This window comes from Artibeus jamaicensis, unplaced genomic scaffold (assembly GCF_021234435.1).
Source record: "Artibeus jamaicensis isolate MK-2021 breed Jamaican fruit bat unplaced genomic scaffold, CSHL_Jam_final contig_477, whole genome shotgun sequence".
NCBI lineage: Eukaryota > Metazoa > Chordata > Mammalia > Chiroptera > Phyllostomidae > Artibeus > Artibeus jamaicensis.
The window spans coordinates 3398388-3417616 of NW_026521854.1; the positions used below are offsets into that span (position 1 = coordinate 3398388).

At 45.7% G+C, this 19229-nt stretch overlaps 1 protein-coding gene across 2 annotated transcripts in view; it reads left to right on the forward strand.

Moving 5' to 3' along the window:
* Positions 1–12567: 12567 nt before the first annotated feature.
* Positions 12568–19229, forward strand: part of LOC119054722 (tumor necrosis factor receptor superfamily member 10A-like) — a 34921-nt gene continuing 28259 nt past the window's right edge. The window contains exon 1 of one of the 2 annotated variants that reach the window (XM_053668028.1): positions 12568–13225. In XM_053668028.1, the coding sequence (XP_053524003.1) occupies positions 13063–13225 (163 nt within the window). In that variant the 5' untranslated portion in view covers positions 12568–13062. The remainder of the gene's footprint in view (positions 13226–19229) is intronic. The other variant, XM_037152750.2, reaches the window with a different exon arrangement.

Genomic DNA, 19229 nt, shown 5'->3' on the forward strand with positions numbered 1-19229 from the left:
TGTTTGTTCTGTGAATGTCCATTAAGCCAAGGTGGCTGACTGTGTTCAGATCTGTTATGGCTTTACTGTTGTTTTCATCTAATCATTCAGTCAGTTGTATGGGAAAGGGTGTTACAATCTCCACTTCATTCTTAGTCTTTGTTTTATGTACACTTCAGCTCCACTACGAGACACATACACATTTATGATTATGAGTAGTGAATTAACCTTTTTACCACCACTAAGGGTCCCTCTTTATCTCTGGCAATATACCTTAAAATCAACTTTATCTGCTATAAAAATAGGTACAGCAGATTTTTTTACCCTTATTATTTGAATGTTATATCCTTTTCTCTCCATTTACTTTCAATATATCTCTGTCTTGCTTTTAAATTGCAACTTAAATAGACAGTATATAGTTTGGTCTTGCTTTCTCATTTTTCTAACCTTTTCTAACTGTGAATTGTAATGCTTAGTGTATTTACAGATAATGTAATAACTGATATTGTTAAAATTTATTTATTTGCTGTTCATTTAGCCCATTATTTTACCAGTTCCTTCTTCCCTGCACACTTTAACATTAATTAAATATTTTATGGGATTACATTTTCATGCTTTTTATTTATAAACATTTTAATTTTTATGCAGTTTTTATAGAGTTTACAATATATATTCATAACAATTACAGTCCATTTAAAGTTTTTTTAAAACATAGGTTTATTGATATGCGATAAACTGCAAATAGTTCAAGCATACAACTTGATTTGGCATATGTATATGTTCGTGAAATCACCACTATAACCAAGAAAATGACCATGCCATCAGTCCCAAAGATTCCTCACAGGCAAATGTAAAGTTCAAATATTGATGGGGGGGCGTGTCAAACCCACTCAGGTATAGGATGGGATCTGTAGTTTATGATCATCTCTACTTGAGGGAAACTGAGGGTGCAGCCAGTGATTGAGGGAGAGAAGGGAAGTGAGAAGGAAAGAGGCAATGGTCGCCCATTGTGCCACCCATGGGCCCAGCCCCTCCCAAAGATGGGCCACTCACTGGACTTGGCAGTAAGAGTGGGAGTCCTTCCTTGTACTGCTTTTCACCAGGGATGCAAGACACGGATGCTTCCACAGACAGGTGTGACCCTCACACCCTCAGAAGTCTATGACATAGTGTCACCCCAGTCCTCAAGGTTTCCTGGGGCAAGAGATCTGCTTCTGAAGTTTATGTATGAGTTGTTGTTTGTAGTAAAAAACTGAACTGAAAGTCAAGTCATCTGGCTCACAGTTCAGGGCCAGACATGGAGTAGCTGTACTATCCTGAGGAAGCCACTTGCCTTCCTCTCCAAACCTCATGTTACTTCTCCTGAAATAGGGGGTTGCACTGAGGGACCTCTCAGGGTGTCACCCCTCCAGCAGTGACCCTGTGCTGGTTGACTGCAAGCCTCATGCTCATGTAGACAATGGCCAGCAGGGGACCTGGTGACCCACACTTTGGGCTGCTGACCCTGGGGCTGCTCCCCCGCCCTGCTCAGCCCCCTCCACTGAGTAGCTGGGTGACCTTCAGCAAGTTACAAATTTACCTGTGTCTGACATTGCTCCTCAGGGAACAAGGATAATCACAGTCCCTACCTATTAGGGCTGTTGTAACTATTAAGTGAATCACTATGTGTAGACAATGCTGAGAGCAGAGCCTGGGAGAGGGTAAGTGCTGTATTGCAGAACAAGCTGTGGTTGGTGTAATCATCACCCACAAAGCAGATCCCATCAAAACCACCTCCTCCAGGCCAACAACAGCATAACATGAGGCCCTGCCACATTATGGCAGAGGCCTCACCTCTGCCAGACAGAACAGGGAACGATGGCATTCACCACTGCCATCGCAGCCTCTCTGGAGGTGGGCTGAGGTGAGGGTGGTGGGATCTCATGGGGCTGTTAGTTCTTTAGGTCCCTGGTCTCATCCCCATGAGACCTGGAGCACCCGGGAGTGGGATAAACACAGGGCCCTCTGTTGCCCTCCCCCAGGGCGCAGACTGGCCCTAGTAAAGGGCTCCTCCACTATTTGGTGGGTGAACAAGGGCTCCCTCCCCTGGGACACCAAGGAGGTGAGCTTGGAGATGGCCTCAGGACACTGAGTGAGGACAGTTTCCAGGCTGCAGCTCAGAAAGGGGACCCAAAGGGATTCCTGGGCCTCTGTTGCGGAAATACAGATCAGAGTCCCAGAGGTGAAGTGCGGGGCAGAGAGCTGGAGAAGACGGCACTGCACAGAGACAGTGACCCAGAGATGTGCAGAAGGCCCATTCAGGGGCGGGGTGACTGGCGGTCTGTGCACACCTGAGAGGGACCAGCCCGGGCTGAGAAGAGAGCATGGGAAATGGGCATGAGAAACCACCAAGCACATGTTCTTCTGCACCAGAGTGAACAGAGCTTGTGAAAGCGTTGCTTACTAGTTATCAGGACTTAATTACTACATCCTAGTAGTTAACAAATTTAGGTTCCAAATAAGACACATGTAGATAAGACATAAATAAAAGTTAGCCTTGGAAAAGCAAACTATTTTTTTGTTTCCTTAAATGTGATCAGAACAATACCCAACATCTTTAGGAAACCCCACCAAATCCAGTACCAGTCAAAGTACAGTCCACAATGTGGATGTGTATCGTCCAATTGTAAATGACTCAGCATGAAAAATAAAACCCCCCAAACCAGGAAGAAATCCAATAAAAAGAAAGTCAGGAAGTGATCAACAATGGAATTAATAAAGACCTTAAACAATGGCTACAAACCTTATAAAAATTCACAAATGTGTAAAAGAACACATGAACATAATGAGTAAAGAGATCAAAGACAGAACAGACTTCTGGCCAAGATGGAGGCATAGGTGGAAATATTGTGCCTCCTCACACAACCAAAATTAAGGACAACAAAGATTTAGAAGCAAAAACACAACCAGAACAGACAGAAAATTTAACTGTACCAAAGTCCAACAACCATTCATCCAGACGGGTAAGAGGGGCGGAGTATGCGGCCAGAAGAGAGGGGTCACAGCAGAAAAAGATGGTGGTTGCCGGACCAACCCAGGTGCGCAGGCGGTGTGGGGCTAGCAGACCCCGGGCATGGGGAGGAAATGAGCAGACCCAGTGAGGAGCGCAAGGCCACTGGCTGACCGCGGTCACACATTAGCACGCAGATAAACCAGGCAAAAACAGGGAGTGAGACAGACCGTGCAACCCAGGGCCCCAGCAATGATAAATAAAATCTAAAAGCACCTATTGAAAAGGTGTGGGGAGAGACTCCCAGACTCACAGGAGAGTTCGTTGGAGAGACCCATAGGGTCCTAGAACCTACACAAGCCCATCCACCCAGGAACCAGCACCAGAAGGGCCCAATATGTTTGTAGGAAGTGGCAGAGAGGACCAAAATCTGAGAGAGAGCAGAACAAGTGCCATTGTTCCCTCTCTGACCCTGCCCCTACATACAGTGTCACAACCCAGACTCTGGGTTGCCCCGCCCTGGTGAACATCTAAGTCTCCGCCCCTCATACATAACAGGTGTGACCTGACCAAAAAAGTATGGCTCAAACAGAAGAACAAATCAAAGCCCCAGAGCCAATACTTTTAAGCGACCAAGAGATAGCCAACCTATCAGATGCACAGTTCAAAGCCCTGGTGATCAGGATGCTCACAGAACTGGTTGATTTTGGTTGCAATTTAGATGAACAAATGAAGGCTACACTAAGTAAAATGAAGCAAAATGCACAGGGAATCAATAGTGATGGGAAGAAAAGTGCAACTCAAGTCAATGGAGTGGACTAGAAGGAAGAAAGAAATGACCAAACAGAAAAGAATGAAGAAACAAGAATTCAAAAAAAGAAAAAGAAAAAAGAGGAGAGGCTTAGGTACCTCCAGAACATCTTTAAATGTTCCAACATCCAAATTATAGGGGTACCAGAGGGGAAGAGCACGAAATCGAAAAGTTATCTGAACAAGTAATAAAGGAGAGCTTCCCTGATCTGGCTAAGGCAATAGACTTCCAGGAAGTCCAGGAAGCTCAGAGAGTCCCATAGAAGGTGGACCCAAGAAGGAACACACCAAGGCACACCATAATTACATTACCCAAGATTAAGATGAAGGAGAGAATTCTAGAAGCAGCCAGATATAAGGGGACAGTCACCTACAAAGGAGTTCCCTTCCGACTATCAGCTGATTTCTCAAAGGAGACCTTACAGGCAAGAAGGGGCTGGAAAGAAGTATTCCAAGTCATGAAATGAAAGGACTTACATCCCAGATTGCTCTATCCAGCAAAGCTGTCATTTAGAATGGAAGGGCAGATAAAGTGCTTCTCAGATAAGGTCAAGTTCAAGAAGTTCATTATCACCAAGCCCTTATTATATGAAATGTTAAAGGGACTTATCTAAGAAAAAGAAGATAAAAAAGATGAACAGTGAAAGGACAGCAAACTCACAGTTATTAACAACCACACCTAAAACAAAAGCAAACTAAGCTGACAGCTAGATCAGGAGCGGAGCCACAGAAATGGAGATCACATGGAGGGTTATCAATAGGGGAGTGGAAGGAGGGGAGGTGGGGGGAAGTTACAAAGAATAAGTAGCATAGATGGTGGGGAGAAAATAGAAAGGGAAAAGGCAAGAGTAGTGTGGGAAATGTAGAAGCTAAAGAATTTGTGACACATGAACAGGAACTAAAGGGGGGAATGTGGGTGAGAGGGTGTGTGCAGGGTGGAGGGGAATAAAGGGGGGAAATGGGACAACTGTAATGGCATAATTAATAAAATATATTATAAAAAAAGAGATCAAAGATACTGGAGACCCAAAAAGAACTAGAATTTTGTTTTAAAAAGTGCCACATCTGAAATGAACGATACACTGAATAAAATTAACAGCAAGCTAAATACCACAGAAGAACAGGGACAGAGGTGCTCTTAGCTGGGGCTGGGGTGGCCCACTGCCTGCAGGCCACCCCAAGCCACATTGCATGCTCTTCAAATGGAACCGTGCAAGGTGCTTGCCAGAGGGACAACTGAAAGCACCGGGACACAGCAGGCCTGTGGCCCTGCCACGCCACCACTGCTTCACTTGATATCTTCCTCCTGCTCTCCCCAACGCCTCCTGTAGCACAGCTGCCCACCCTGTGCCTCTGAAGCCCCTGCCGCCCCTTCAAGGAGCCCATACAAGCAGGGAGTGGCCACTGCCAGGGTGGAGACCATGTGTCCTCTTGCCCTTTCACACTCCCACGCAGCCTCCCACGAGATTCTCAGAGTTTACAACGGGCTGTGTAGACTTTCCTGTCCTCCCCCATTTGACACGTGAAGAAGTGGGGGCCACTCCAGGGTCCCAAGGCTGGAAAGAAGCAGGGCAGGCCCCCTGTCTCCAGCTCCCATATCAGGACACATCGCAATACAGGCAGCATAAATGGCCCCAGGTCACACAGTTCAAGTTCACAGCTGGGATTCCAGTCCCCCCACCACCCTCTTCCCCTGCTGCCTAACCTGGTCTCCTGGCCACTGCTCCCAACCTTGAAAATATATACCAGCAGTAAGGAATTAGAACCATAATGACGTGGTGCCCCACTTTCTACCTCTTTGACTGCAAAGGATTAAAGTTCATTGTAGCAAGGGTGTAGGGAATGATGAGAAAATATTCTGAGATGTTCTAAATTAAATGTAGGGGCCAAAGAGTGGGAGAAAGAGAACTCTTAGTCTGTTAATGGCACGGGCTAGCGAACAGACAATTTCTCACATTCCTGTTTTGCCTTTTGGAACTTCAGATTAATTTCCAATTGGCTATTTTCATAGATTGTTTTGGTCAGGAATGATCTACTTCCAGGAACCCCTGCTTGTTTACACGTGGGCTTTCCGAACTGCTGCTCCAGCTAATACACAGGAGGGGACATTTCCTTAAGTAGCCTCTGCTATCCCAGAGCTGGCTCTGTTACTGGACGGGGGACCTGGACCTGAGCAGGGCTGCCTGGGACCAGCAGGTAGTGTGTGGGTTCACAGCATGAGTCCAGGTGATATAAGGGGATGTTAATAAAACTGGGGACAGTAAAACAAGGAGGGGCTTAGCATAGAAGAAGCAATAGGAGAGCCCTGGCTGGGCTGCCTTAGCTCCCTGGGGAGAGGAAAGGCAGCCTTGGGAACAAGTTCAGGGGTTAGCCTGGGACAAGCTGCCACTGCCATTGCTCCCGTGGTTGCAAGTCACGGGGTCCCTTAGAGTTTAGGAGATGCGTGCCTGTGGGGGAAGAAAAGGGTGGGGAGTGGCAGGGCATGCTCCCCAGAGGGAGAATGCAGGCTGGGCCCCTTGTCTTGAGGGTTTTCTCTCTCTTGCAGGTGGGAATCTTAGGGGAGGTCTCAGGGAAGGGTTATGGCCTAATATCCACCAGTTCTACAGGTGTGCCCTTTCAGGCTGTGGTCTCCACTGAGTGGTCAGTGACGGGGCATTGCCCACCTGATTTTTTTGCTTTTCTGAGCCTGAAGTTGAACTACAACTGAGGCCTAGACATTATTTCCAGGGAGGTAACCTTCTGTATCTGTCTGTGAATTGCTCAGCCAGTGTAGGGATGATGGAGTCAGTTGGGCTCCCTGGGCAACTGTGCAACTCAGCAGTGTCCCTACAATCATGATTAAGGGCCCACATGTACAGAAGCAAGCTCTGTTATACAACCAGTACTGTCATATATTGGCACCCCATTAGCTTTGTGGTCACTTAGTACATAAGGGTGTTGAGACTTTGTGCCAATGCAATCGCCCCACTCCAGAATAAAGGTGCATCGGACATCCTGACAGCTTTGCATATTTTCTTCCTATCACCCAAATCTCTTGTTTACCTGCCTGGCCTCGAATCTTGCAGGACAGCCAGTTTGTCCAGCTATTTGTCTCAGTTTTCCTATTTCACTTGTCCTGCTAACTGGCCTGCTCAGCCCCATGTCGCCTTCTCCTGCCCCTTGCCTACAGCTCACGTCAAAGCTTTCAGACTACCTCCTTCTCTCTCCTTCCCCCAACCTGAGGTATAAAAATGCTTGTAAAACCCTGGGTCGATGGACGTATTGTGTTTTCCGCCCAGCCATGCTGCTGGTGGTTTAGACGTCAGGCCCCAAGACTGCTCTTTGTCCAACATTTTGGGCTCAATGAAGCAAACCTTACTTAAGGCTTCAGTAGTAGAAGGTAAAGATTTTTAGTTTAAGAGGAAATAGAAACGCCATGGTCTCCCCGTGTTAAGCATGAAATGGTGCAGCCTTCTTCTGGAGGACAGTGTGTCATTATCTAAAAAACTTTACAGTCATTGATCCAACAATTATAATTCTAATGAGTTACATAATAGACTAGTACAGATGACTATAAGGACATATGATAAATATAAAAGTAGTTACTACAATGCTGTTGCAACTAGCAAAAAGTTAAACAGTATAATTGAAATAGCTATTCCATAGGAGGGGTGGCTAAGATACACAGTGGGTTACCCAAACACTAAAATATCATGTGGTTATGTGAAAGAATAAAATATATCTTAATATTCCTAGAAAAATATCTAATGTAATTTGCTTTTAGCTTCAGATTTTTAAAAAGTGACAACACGCCCTGGGTGGTGTGACTCAGTGGATTGAGCACAGGCCTGCGAACCAGAGGGTCGCTGGTTCAATTCTCATTCAGGGCACATGCCTGGGCTAGGCCCCCAGTCAGGGGCACACAAGAGACAGCCACCCACTGATGATCCCTTCCCTCCCTTTCTCCCTCCTTCCCCCCTCTCTCAAAATGTATAAATTTTTTTTTTAACAAAATGAAGTGATAAAGCAGGTGAATACACAGAAAAAGGCAAAACTTAATAGGGGCTACGAGGAGAATTAGGGCAGAGAAAGGCCTGGGGCTCCCATTTCTGAAACCATTCATTTCAGTTTCTGACCTTGTCTACACAGGTGTCCTTACGTTCCTGAGAGACATGTTGGCCTGGCAAAGCCAACCATTTACGAAGCAGGACTAAACACGGGTCACACCTAATATAAACTATTAGGAAGAATAGAAGATACATGGCAGGAAAATTTTTGCTAGGTTCTTGGGAACCGCCCTGCCTGGTTTCAGAACCTGTAACCCCCTATGGCTAAGGCTGAGTAAAGAGACCTTGGGACCATAAGCCACTAAGGAGACAAAGCTTATACTCCCAGCAGGGGCACAGTCTCTGCCCCCTTTACTTCACCCTGCTTGGCCCTGGGAGGATGACTGATTAGCCAATGGCAGGTAAGATTCCTCAAGAGAGGGACAACCTAAGACAGACATGGTCTCAAAGGGGCCATCAGGGAAGGAGTTAGGGGGACTATAGAAAAGGGGTGATGGACCCTCACCCTTCAGCTTTATCATAGCCTGAGTCCTCATTCGGTCTATAAGAAGTCTCCTAATCTCTTGACTGCCCAAATCCCCCACCCGATTTTCAGCCTGAAACAATGCTGGAGGCAGGTGGGGCCCTTTGCTGGAATGGGCAGTTTCTGGGGCAATCAGACCTAAGAAAGAATACATAAAATCCCATGAAAACGACTTTGCTAAGAATACCCTTAATTTAAATGACAAGGGTCCAAGGGTAAAATGAATTTCTCAGTTTTATAGCCCTTTGCCTTCACTATATCTATCTGACCCTGACTCAGAATAAGCCCTCATAGTTCTTTGAATGTTATCTATCGTTTTATCATTACTGCCTGACAATGATTGATGAGCTATACATATGCACCCTGTATTCCTATGCAAATTAAACCCAGTGAAAGCCCATTGAGGAACAGGCTCAAGGCACTTCTCCTTTGAGAGAGTGGCCACCTTTCCTCTCCAAGAAGATCATGTCTTGGTAGACTTATTTTCATACAAGGTGGCCCTGGGGGAGCTTTGCTGGACAAAGACCCCCCCATACTAGGTAACTCAGAAACACTGTGAGTGGGTGTCCACCCAGCATGAAGCTGCTGAAAACTTCTGTTGACCTTACTTCATTCAGGTCAGGCTGAGGCAACACCCTAATCTTCCTGAAGCAGGTTTCTCTCTTAGGCAGGAAGTGGGGGTGGTCAATGGCTTCCTCTTAGTCTTTTTTTCTTAATAAACAGCTTAAAAATCAATATCCTAAAAGGGCAGCTTAGGATAACAAACTTGGGTCCCCTTGCTTAAAAAAAAAATTTGAGCTACGCAACCTTTTTCCATGATAGTTTCCTAAGCTCACTACTAGATGTTTGTGCCTCCCAAAAGAAATTTAAAAAAAAAATCTTGACACTTTACCTCTTGAATCTGGGTGTAAGGGGTGTTCTCAGTACCAGTCATGTGTTTACTAGCTATTGTAGAGCCCTGCACTTGTTCCTGTGCAAGGAAATGACGGAAAGGAACTTTGCAAGCTGCCCCTCAGGGACACCTGGGGATCAAAATTGATTAGTGAAAAATTCAGAAGAGACTTTTTCCAGGATGCATATTTACCTGATAAACCAAGCATGCTTTAAAGTTAAATATAAGCCAAAAAGGGAAGAGGGCATTGGGCACCTTAAATGCTTTCCAAGGAGTTTGAACTGTCTCACTCCATCTAGTTCTTTCAAGTATTTTTTTTTTGTTCTTTCCAGGAATTGGGAGGGGGTGAATCACACACACTCACCAAAAAGGGGACTATTGACCAGTTTCCTTCCTCTGTTGAAGGGATACTCCCTGTATTGTTTTGTTTTCCAAACACTTGGCATACTCAGAAAGTCTTGCTTGTGCTTCCAGGCTGTAGCAGAGCATTTTTTTTTTTTACCTTTTCAAGTTGGAAGTGTCACAGGGTGTTTCAGCTTAAAGGCAAGCGTGGTCAAACCCTGAGAACATCTGCTGCGAAGCTGGTGCCACCCAAGGACTCGGCCAAGCTGCACCTGCCCGTCCACCCCATGCAAACCTAGATGCCAGTGGGAAACGTGGGCTGGTGGGCCTGCTGCAAATGGGCAACTATGCAATTCTCTTATAATAAAGGCGGGAAATCTGGACTTCTTTTTCTAAAGTGAAGCAAGGCACATTCAGGAGACGTTCAAAATGGCAATAATTTCATACTCATTACTCCTAATGTACGTTATAAGGATTAAAATTAGTCGGCTGCCTGGCACATGGTAACATTGAGTCGATTGCTTCTGTTACTGATGAGCAATAGCAATTACTGTAAATGCAACTGAGTGGCTGCTGGCTCAGGTTTCCACCTGAAGTTCCTCTTTCCAAAGTGTGTCTGTCTCATGATTTGAAAAATCTAGTCCTGTTCAAGGTAGTGCTTACTTTTAAGTATTTGGTTTGTTAGGAGAAATATTCATGTTAAAGTACATTTTAGAACTATCTTGAATTAGAGTGGTGAGTGGGCATCCTTGTCTTATTCCTAATTTCAGAGGGAAAGCTTTCAATTTTTCACCATTGAGTATGATATTGGCTGAGGGTTTGTCAAACATGGCCTTTGTTATGCCGAGATACTTTCCTTCTATACCCACTAGTTTTATTCGGTGTTTTAATCATAAATACTTGTTGTATATTATCAAATGCTTTTTTGCATATTGATAATATGATTTTTCACGTTTTCTTTTGTTAATGTGGCATATTACCTTGATCGAATTGCGTATGTTGAACCATCCTTGTGCCTCTGGAATGAAACCCAGGTGACCATGATGAATTATTTTGTTACTGTACTGTGGTATTTGATTTGCTAGTATTTTGTTTTGGATTTTTGCATCTGTATTCATCAGAGACATTGGTCTGTGGTTTTCTATTCTAGTGTTATCTTTGCCCATTTGGTAACAGGATTATGTTGGCCTCATATAATATGTCAGAAAGTATTGCCTCTTCTTCAATTTTTTTAAAGAGTTTAAGAAGGAGAGACATCAAATCTTCTTTGGATGTTTGATAAACTTAACTAATGAAGCAATCTTGTCCTGGACTTTTATGTTTGGGGAGGGTTTTTTTTTTTTTTTTAAGATTTTACTGATTTATTTTTAGAAAGAGGGGAAGGCAGGGAGAAAGAAGGAGAGAAACATAGGTGTGTGGTTGCCTCTCTCACACCCCAAACTGGGGACCTGGCCTGCAACCCAGGCCTGTACCTTAACCAGGAACCCAACCAGTGACTCTGTGGTTCACAGGCTGGGGCTCAGTCCACTGAGCCACACAAACCAGGGCTGTTTCCGGAGATTTTTGATGGTTGTTTCAATTTTCTCACTGCTGATCAGTCTATTCAGATTTTTCCATTTCTTCATGATTCAGTCTAGGAAGGTTATACAATGTCACCCCAATAAAAATAAATAAAAAACTTCTTTTAAAAGAGGAAAAATGTATAATGGAAAAAAGTGAATTTTATCATACTAAAGAGGCTTCCCTTAGATACAGTACAGAGCATTATATATTTTTAAATGATATTTATTATATATTTTGAGTTGGACATATTTGCTGTGGGAGATTAAACGATACATATACACATAAATCTCACTGTTTTGCCATCATCTAGATATATGACCATTAGCACAGTTCATGAGACATAGGCAGATGAAAGGACAAAAGCGGGGACAGAGTGAGGGAAGAATCAGTTTGCACTGACTCGGGGTCTCAATGCATCATGAATTTTGTAATAGTTGGTTATTGCCACCCACAAACCTCCTGAAAACACTGAAGCTTAAAACCACAAGCATGTATAATGACTGTCTTTGTGAGTCAGAAATTGGGAGTAGCTTAGCAGTTCTGGCTCGGGGTCTCTCCTGAGTGGGGGTCGAGGGCGGCTGTAGGACTGACAGGAGCTGAGGGTCAACTGCACAGGCAGGCGGTTTATCACGCGGCGGTTGCAGAAGCCTCTGTTCTTGCTGGCTCTGGGCAGCGTGGCCTCAGTCATTTGCTGCAGGAGCTCTTTCTTGAGTGTCCCCACGGCAGGGCCCTGGGCGGGCTTCCCCAGAAGGAGTGATGCAAGAGGGAGTGGAAAGCGCGCGGGGGGAGGGGGGCACAATGCCTTTACCCATCGAGTTTCAAGATTAACTAACATTCTGCGGCTTTTGCTGTGTCCTATTCATCTGAGTCGAGGCATGGACTCCACCCAGCTCATGCCCAGCTTTTCGATTTGAAGAGAGAACTATCAAAAAAACATACAAAACAACAGTAACAAAACCCTTAACTTTTATTAAAACCACGGAAAATGCACGCTATTTAATGTTTTCATTTTTCCACCTACAGTAGTGTTTGTTTTGTTTTGTTTTTTAAAGCTCACCGGAGGATATATTTACTGATTTGGGGGAGGGAAGGGGGGAGAAAGAAAGAGCGCTGGAGAGAGAGAGGCAGCGCGCGAGATATACGTGCCCACAGGGAATCGAAGTGCAACCTTTCGGGTAGGGACGCTCCAACCAACTGAGCCGCACCGGGCAGGACTAACAGACTTTTAACAGATGTTCCTCCCGGCCCCAATATTGGCGTTATTTATTGATTGAGCGTGCCGCAGCACGCTCGACAAAACTCTCACCATCGTCGCCCTGGAGCTCGGCGAAGCTCAAGGAATGACGCGCAGTGGCGCGACTAGTTACTGATTGACAGAATCCGAAGGGGAGGGGAAAGGGTCCGGTTTACTAACAGCTGCCCCCGGGAGCGGAGACAGAGCACTGGGCTTTGGGAGGCATGGACTCGGGACGAGGCAGAGAGGGGGCTGTCTCGTGCCCCTCGGTCCAGCACGCGCCTTGGCTAGAGGGCGCAAGCCCTGGACCCGGTCCGGACCGCGCCGCGGGCTCAGGGACCTCAGCCGGACACCCCACCTGCAGGGGCCAGGCAGGGTTCGGAACGGGGCCGGTGGGAGACCCCGCCTTTCGTGTGCGTTGGTCGGGGGAGGAAACGCGGGCCCCTGGGACTCCGGCCTACGCCGTCCGCCCTGGAGAGCACGTGCCTTTGAGTCACCTCCGGAGCCTCCTGTCCCGCGTCTCCGCCCACCACCTGTGATAGGTGCTCCCTCGTGGCGCCAGGGGGCTCGCCCGCTGCCCGGCTTTAAAAAGCGCATCGCTGCTTCCTCGGCGAAGCTTCAAGCATCGGAGACCGCGGGCTCCACGGGGCGTCTCAGCTCCTCAGGGCCGCGCCGAAGACTCCGATGGCTCCGCGGGGTCGCTCCGGCCGGCAGCCGGGACCCGAAGCGCTCTCCAAGGGCTCCGGGCGGCGGGCACTCGGGCGCGCCCCGGCGCTCGGCTCCGAGCGGGGACCCAGGCCGAGGCTCCGGCACCTCCTCGCCCTGATCTTCGTCCTTTTTCCTCCGGGTGAGCACCTGCCGCCGTCCCTGGCGGGGAAGGCGCGCCCGGTGGCCGGGAGGGGGAAGGGGACAGGACGGGGTGCCCGGGCACGTCGGGTCATGTTCGGGCAGGTCCCGCAGGACGACGGTGGGCGAGTCGAGGGCAGAGCCGGGCCCGGCGCGCAGCAGCCCCCCGGGCTGGGCTGGGCGGGGTGGGGGGCGGGGGCGCGAGCTGCTCGGGCCCCGCCGGCGCTGGCGGGGCCGGTGATTCCGGGCAAGTCCGGGAAGCGCTTCGTAGCCAAGTCGGAAAGTCCCGGAATCTCGGAGAGCGGTCGACAAACTGGCGTCCTACATTATGTTTTACACTTATGTTTAAATTCTGTGACTTGGCTATCGCGAATCGATTAGCCGGCAGCCCGCTAAATGTCGCTTTTCTTCTTTTTGACTTGGAAGCCGTTTCAGTTCCCAACCTGAACTCCACGTATTTCCAGTCAAAGTAAACGGCCTTCAGCCCACCTTCGGATGCGCGGCCAAGGGCTGGGGGCTGCGGGGCTGCAAAGCTTCTCCAACTGGAAAGGCAGCGATGCGTGGCCCAGAAAAACAAACAAAAAACAAACATAAACAAAAACACCACGTGAAGCTCCACCCGCCCCCCGTGGCACTTTCCAGGTTCCTTCCGTTAAAAAGTAAAAGTAAAATCAAATGCCACACCAACGTTAGCGGCATCAGAGAGTTTTAAATGTTTTTTACTTAACAAATTAATTCAAAATTCAGGGAAGCGGTAGTTCTATATACATCTGGCTATTTGTTACGTTGTGAAGCTCGTCCCGAACTCCATTAGAAGTTTTATGGCGCTCCGTGCAGACGGCTCTTACTCTTTTACAGCAGCGTAATGTGTCACTGTGTGGGTGAGGAAGCATGGGCGGCCTGTGGGTTTTACTCTTGACTCTTGAATCCGTTTCTAGATTATATCCTGTGTGTGATTTGCTAATTCCAGCTGCACTGTAGCCTGTACTGTTGTATGTGTCACATGCCCACCTGCGCCTTGTATTTCACAAATCCTTAGAAGTGAAACTGCTGTGTCTGCAGGTTTCCTTTTATACTTTTGTTTAGACAATGAGAAATTGTTCTCCGGAAGATGGCTGAACCATTTTACCTTCCCACGAGGAGTCCACAGTTTTTCTGTTTCCCTACACTCTTGCCACACTGAACTTGAATTCTTCGTGAAAAATGGGACACGGTGTTGTGGTTTTGACTCCTTGTTGCTAGCAGGGATTTGTTGGGAACGTAGAGTTTTTCCTGTAGGAGTTCTCAGGGACTGTCCAGAAACTGGAGCCGATGTGAACTTCCAGAAGCTCCAGCCTCTCTCATAGACCCACCCAAATGATCTTAAAGTCCCAGTTAGTTTTTATCATTTTGCCCTGTGGCTCAAGATCTTTCCCTGAAAGCATCACTGATTGACAGTTAGGTCTTCCAACTTCAGAGGCTTTTTTGCTCCTCATGTTGGGAAGGACCTCTTCTGGGTGTCTCTCCTATGAGAGGGGAAGTGCATGGATCACCTCCAGGCTTATCACGTGACAGGTGCAGAACTTAATAAGAATTAAAACAGAATTAGTGTAACAACTTAAGTTACATGATGAATTTAAACCAGGAGCTCAGATCAGACCTGTAGATAAGGAAACAAACACCATTATTATCTTGGATAAATCAAAGTTCTTGATGACCAATTTAATAACCAGAAAAGGCCCCTCCCCGCCCCCGTTTTTTAAAATCCCCCTCTTCACAGTAGCTTAGGAAAACTAAACAAGGGCACATGTCTTCCAAGGAAAAGAGAAAAATTAAATTAGACTTAATAGTAGGAGAAACGTTGTATAGGTCCGACTAGTTTGTTTTGGCAACTTTTTCCTTCAGAGGTTGCCTGTTTTAGTTTTTGACAGCTTTAGATTCAGGTCACCTGCACCCAGTTGCACTCTGCATTTATAGCCTCTTCAGGAGGGATACACGGATCCAGAGTCTATTCCCTGGGGCTTAGCATCACAAGGGTTTGTCACTAGTGCCCTGTAAGGACCCTTTCCACAAGGCTGGACGGAATATTTTGTGAGGTGTCTTTTTCTGTAAAAAGAAAATCTCCACATTATAGAGTGTGGATTTTGAGTTTTTTATTTTTTTAGTGGGCACTATGAAAAGATTGTTCTACCACAGCATGACTATTTTCTTTAAAAAAGGTTTTATTTATTTATTTTAGAGAGAGGAAAGGAGGAAGAAAGAGGAAGCGAAACATCCATTGATTGCCTCTTGCACACCCCTAACCAAGGATCTGGCCTGCAGCCCAGGCATGTGCCCTGCCCAGAAATCAAACTGATGACCTTTTGGTTTACAGGGTGATGCCCATCCCACTGAGCTACACCAGTCAGGGCAGCATGATTATTTTCAATAGAAGCAATTAAACCTTTATAATATTGAAATATGTCTCTTTTAACTAACTGTGGATCAAATGCATGGGATATCCTATAATTATCTCAAAAGGTAAAAGTTTATGAGTTCCAAAACGGGTAGATCTGAGATTTAAAATGACTAACAGCAATGCTTTTGGCTAAGGTATTTGAAGAGTTTCTACAGATTTTGCCAATTGAATTTAATAGTGCCAAAAATATGTTCAATTAATAAGCCTTAAGAGCAAGGTCAGTAAGCATAGTGAGAGTGTTCTAGAACTGGCCAAATGGCACAGACTTGCTGTTGCATTTGACTAGTAGAATGGCTCCTTCCATCACTGGAGTTCAAGAAGAGTTTCCCAGGCAGGGACAATCTTCTCTAACAGGACTAATGCCTCTGTAGAGGCATTAGCTTGTCTATAGGGAAAGCTTTAGTCCAGTGAGAAAACATACGTATGATTACTGAAACATAATTTATATTCATCAAATGGGGAAGCTGTATAAAATCTATTTGCCAAACTTCAAATGGTCTTTTAGGCAATTTTAAATGTCTAGGAGCAATGTGAACGGGCTTCGTGGGTTTTACTTTGCCCAGGGGGACACTTCAGGTAGGCACTTTTTGCAGTTGTGTTAATATCTCCCCCCCCAATATTCATTCGTGAAGGCTCTCCTTTGTCAGTGGACCAGTGGGTTAATGCAGCAGAGTGGTAAGGCGTGGAGATTTTAGAGTTTCTGGTAGGACTCGGTTGTTGTTTGGTTCGAACCAGAGCTTTCTCATCAAATGAGCAATCGTTGCATTTTCAGTCTTATTTTTCTTTTTCCAAAGCCAATTGTTGGGTTTCTGTGGCCAGTTTTTCTAAATTATCAACTGGGGGAACATCTCCTTGGACCATGATGGATGTTTATTGTTGCTGATGCCTTTCAGGGCAGTGTTCTTAGCAGAAGTGTCAGCAAGGTGATTTCCTTGACTTCCAGGGAATCAAATGTAGCATGTCCTAGAATCTTAGTAACAGCCAAGCATAAGGTAAAAGTATAGCATCCAGTAATTCCTGAACATACATCTTTGTCAGAGATAAGGAAACCACATTGCTTCCATAACATTCCAAAGTCGTGAACCACTTCGAAGGCCTATCTACTCTCACTATAAATGTTGACAGTTTTACACTTTGCTGTAAAATGCAAGCAGAGGCATAGAATTTGGCCTGCTGTGCTGACGTGGCCATGGGCAAAGATGCTGCCTTGATGACTTCAAAAGGCTGAGCTACAATAGCATACCCAGCACAGTAGTTACCATTTTAATCTTTTCAGTGAGAACCATCTATAGACCGCGAGAAATCAGCTTTACCTAGAGGAGTGTCCAGCAAATAGTCACGAGGGATCATGAGATGCTTCACCAGTCTCAGAAGGGAGAGGAGTAGCTAGATTAAGGTAATGACAACATGAAAGAGTTATATGGGAAGCAGTTAAAAAAAGGATTTCATAGGAAGTAAGGATGTGATGCTGGGTGTGATGAGCATTTCTGTGGCACGAGCGCAGTAGCAGCAATGAATTTACGGCAAGAGTGGTCTTGGAGTCACTGGGTCCATGCCATAGTCACTGCTGGCAGTGGTAGTATGTATACCCATGGGGGTCACACTGTGGCGACCCCCATGTTTTCAAGTGAGTGCCCCAAGGGCATTCCCTTCCTTTTCCTGCACAAAAATGAAAAAGGGAATCTAATAGGATGCCCAAGAACAGGTGGGTTTATTAAACTCGCCTTTAAGCCTTTAAAGGCTGTCATCCTGATCCTCCCATAAAATTGGATCAAGACTGTCATTCTTATAGTAAGACACGTAGAGGTTTTGCCATAAGAAATTTGGGATCTCACTTCAGCAAAACCCCATTAGCCCAAGAAAACCTCACACTTAGTTTTGGGCCTTGGGAGCTTAGGACACTCTTGATGCTTCTCTGGATCCAGGTGTAGTTCTTGTTTAGAGAACTACATTATCAAATGTGCCAAATAGTGAACCTGAGTTTGGACAAATTGTAATTTTTATTTAGAGATCTTATGTTCTTTTAAGGCCAAAAGTTCTAGCACATGGATGCTATCTTCCTATGAGGAGGCCTGAGAAGAAGGGCAAAGAAGTCCAGTATTTACATGTTAAGACAAACTCGCATAAGAAGGGCTGCTTGTGGAGTTTTCCACCCGAGGTTGCGGTTACCTCCTCCTTTCCTTGGGTTTCTTGCCAACCATCTCAGCACCTGTGCTAAGATGAAAAGGTAATGGTGTTGCTCATTACTGTCACCTCAGGAATGTCATATAGCAGCCACACCCTGGTCAACAGTGCATGCAGAATAGTAGTTTTTGACATCTTTTGACCATTTGGTCTTAACTTGGCTTTTCGGCCACCTGGTAGTTTTTCATTCCTGGGTCCAAGGTTCTATACTGGCTCATTGCACCACTGAGACATTGTATCCTCCTTGTTATTAAGGAATTAGGGCTGGAGGTCTCTTCTGCTGAACATGGGAGGAATAAAACTCTCATTTTCTGACCTAAAAAGTGCTAAGAGCCCCTAGGTCTTCTTAATCTGGGATGGGCTGGACGCTGTGCACGGCCGTTAGCTTAACATGAAAATGTTGCTGTCTGGCAGAAACAAGCTTTACAAGAAGGTTAAAGAAGCAAGGTCCAAATAATCAGAGTAGAAGGGCCACGAGGGGCCCCTGAAGGGAAAGGAACCGGGTTAGCCCTTCCGTGGTTTTCCGGATTTAGTCTAGGTTGCCAGGGTGTGCGCCTCCTGACCAGGTAGCCTGTAGTAGTGATCTCTCCAAAGTTTCCATGATGTCTTCTAGCTGCAGTCCGTGATCGTAAGGCTCAGAATAATGTTTCAGTCCTCAAAAATTCCAAGGCACAGGTTGGGAGAAAAATTGGAAACGTGTTTGGAGAGTCATAGGCAGATATTGGAGGAAACTAGAAGAATTCAGGATCTAGTCCAGTTTACAAGAAAAACAAAGCCCAAACCAAGAGACAACAAACTGCACTAGAATTTAATATCATAAAGGTATATCATAGTTTCTATCGAAATATAACCCTTTCTCTGTAAAATCACCCTCACCTTATTAAATATAGCTAAATTAAGACTAATTCATTGTATAAGTCCAGTTTCAATAAATCTGGCCTGTTATTTCTCTAAGTATGACAAAAATACAATTTATCACAGGGGCATGTTTAAATCTGCTTTGCTGGAATTTGGCAGGAAATCTTCAGATTGGGGTTTAATTAGCCTTCTGTGTGGCTAAGAAACCAAGCCACATAGTTGCCATCAGCATTTGCCTGCAATACCTATCATTTTGGGCTAATTCCTCAAGTTCTGGAGATTCTCCAAATGCCTTGAAGCCTTTCCCTTGCCATCTCTAAGAGGAAAGAAACCTATGCACTTTTCTGTAAACTGCTGTGAACCATATAAGCAAGGTTCCAGGCTGGTTTTCCAACGGGCTTTTATAGGCATCTCAAGCCGATCTTAATTTCTTAGAGCTTTCCTGTGAGATCCAGAGGCTATATATATCTTTCAAACATGACATTTTAGTCAAAGCCTCATCAAGAGCTTCCAGTCGTGTCCTATA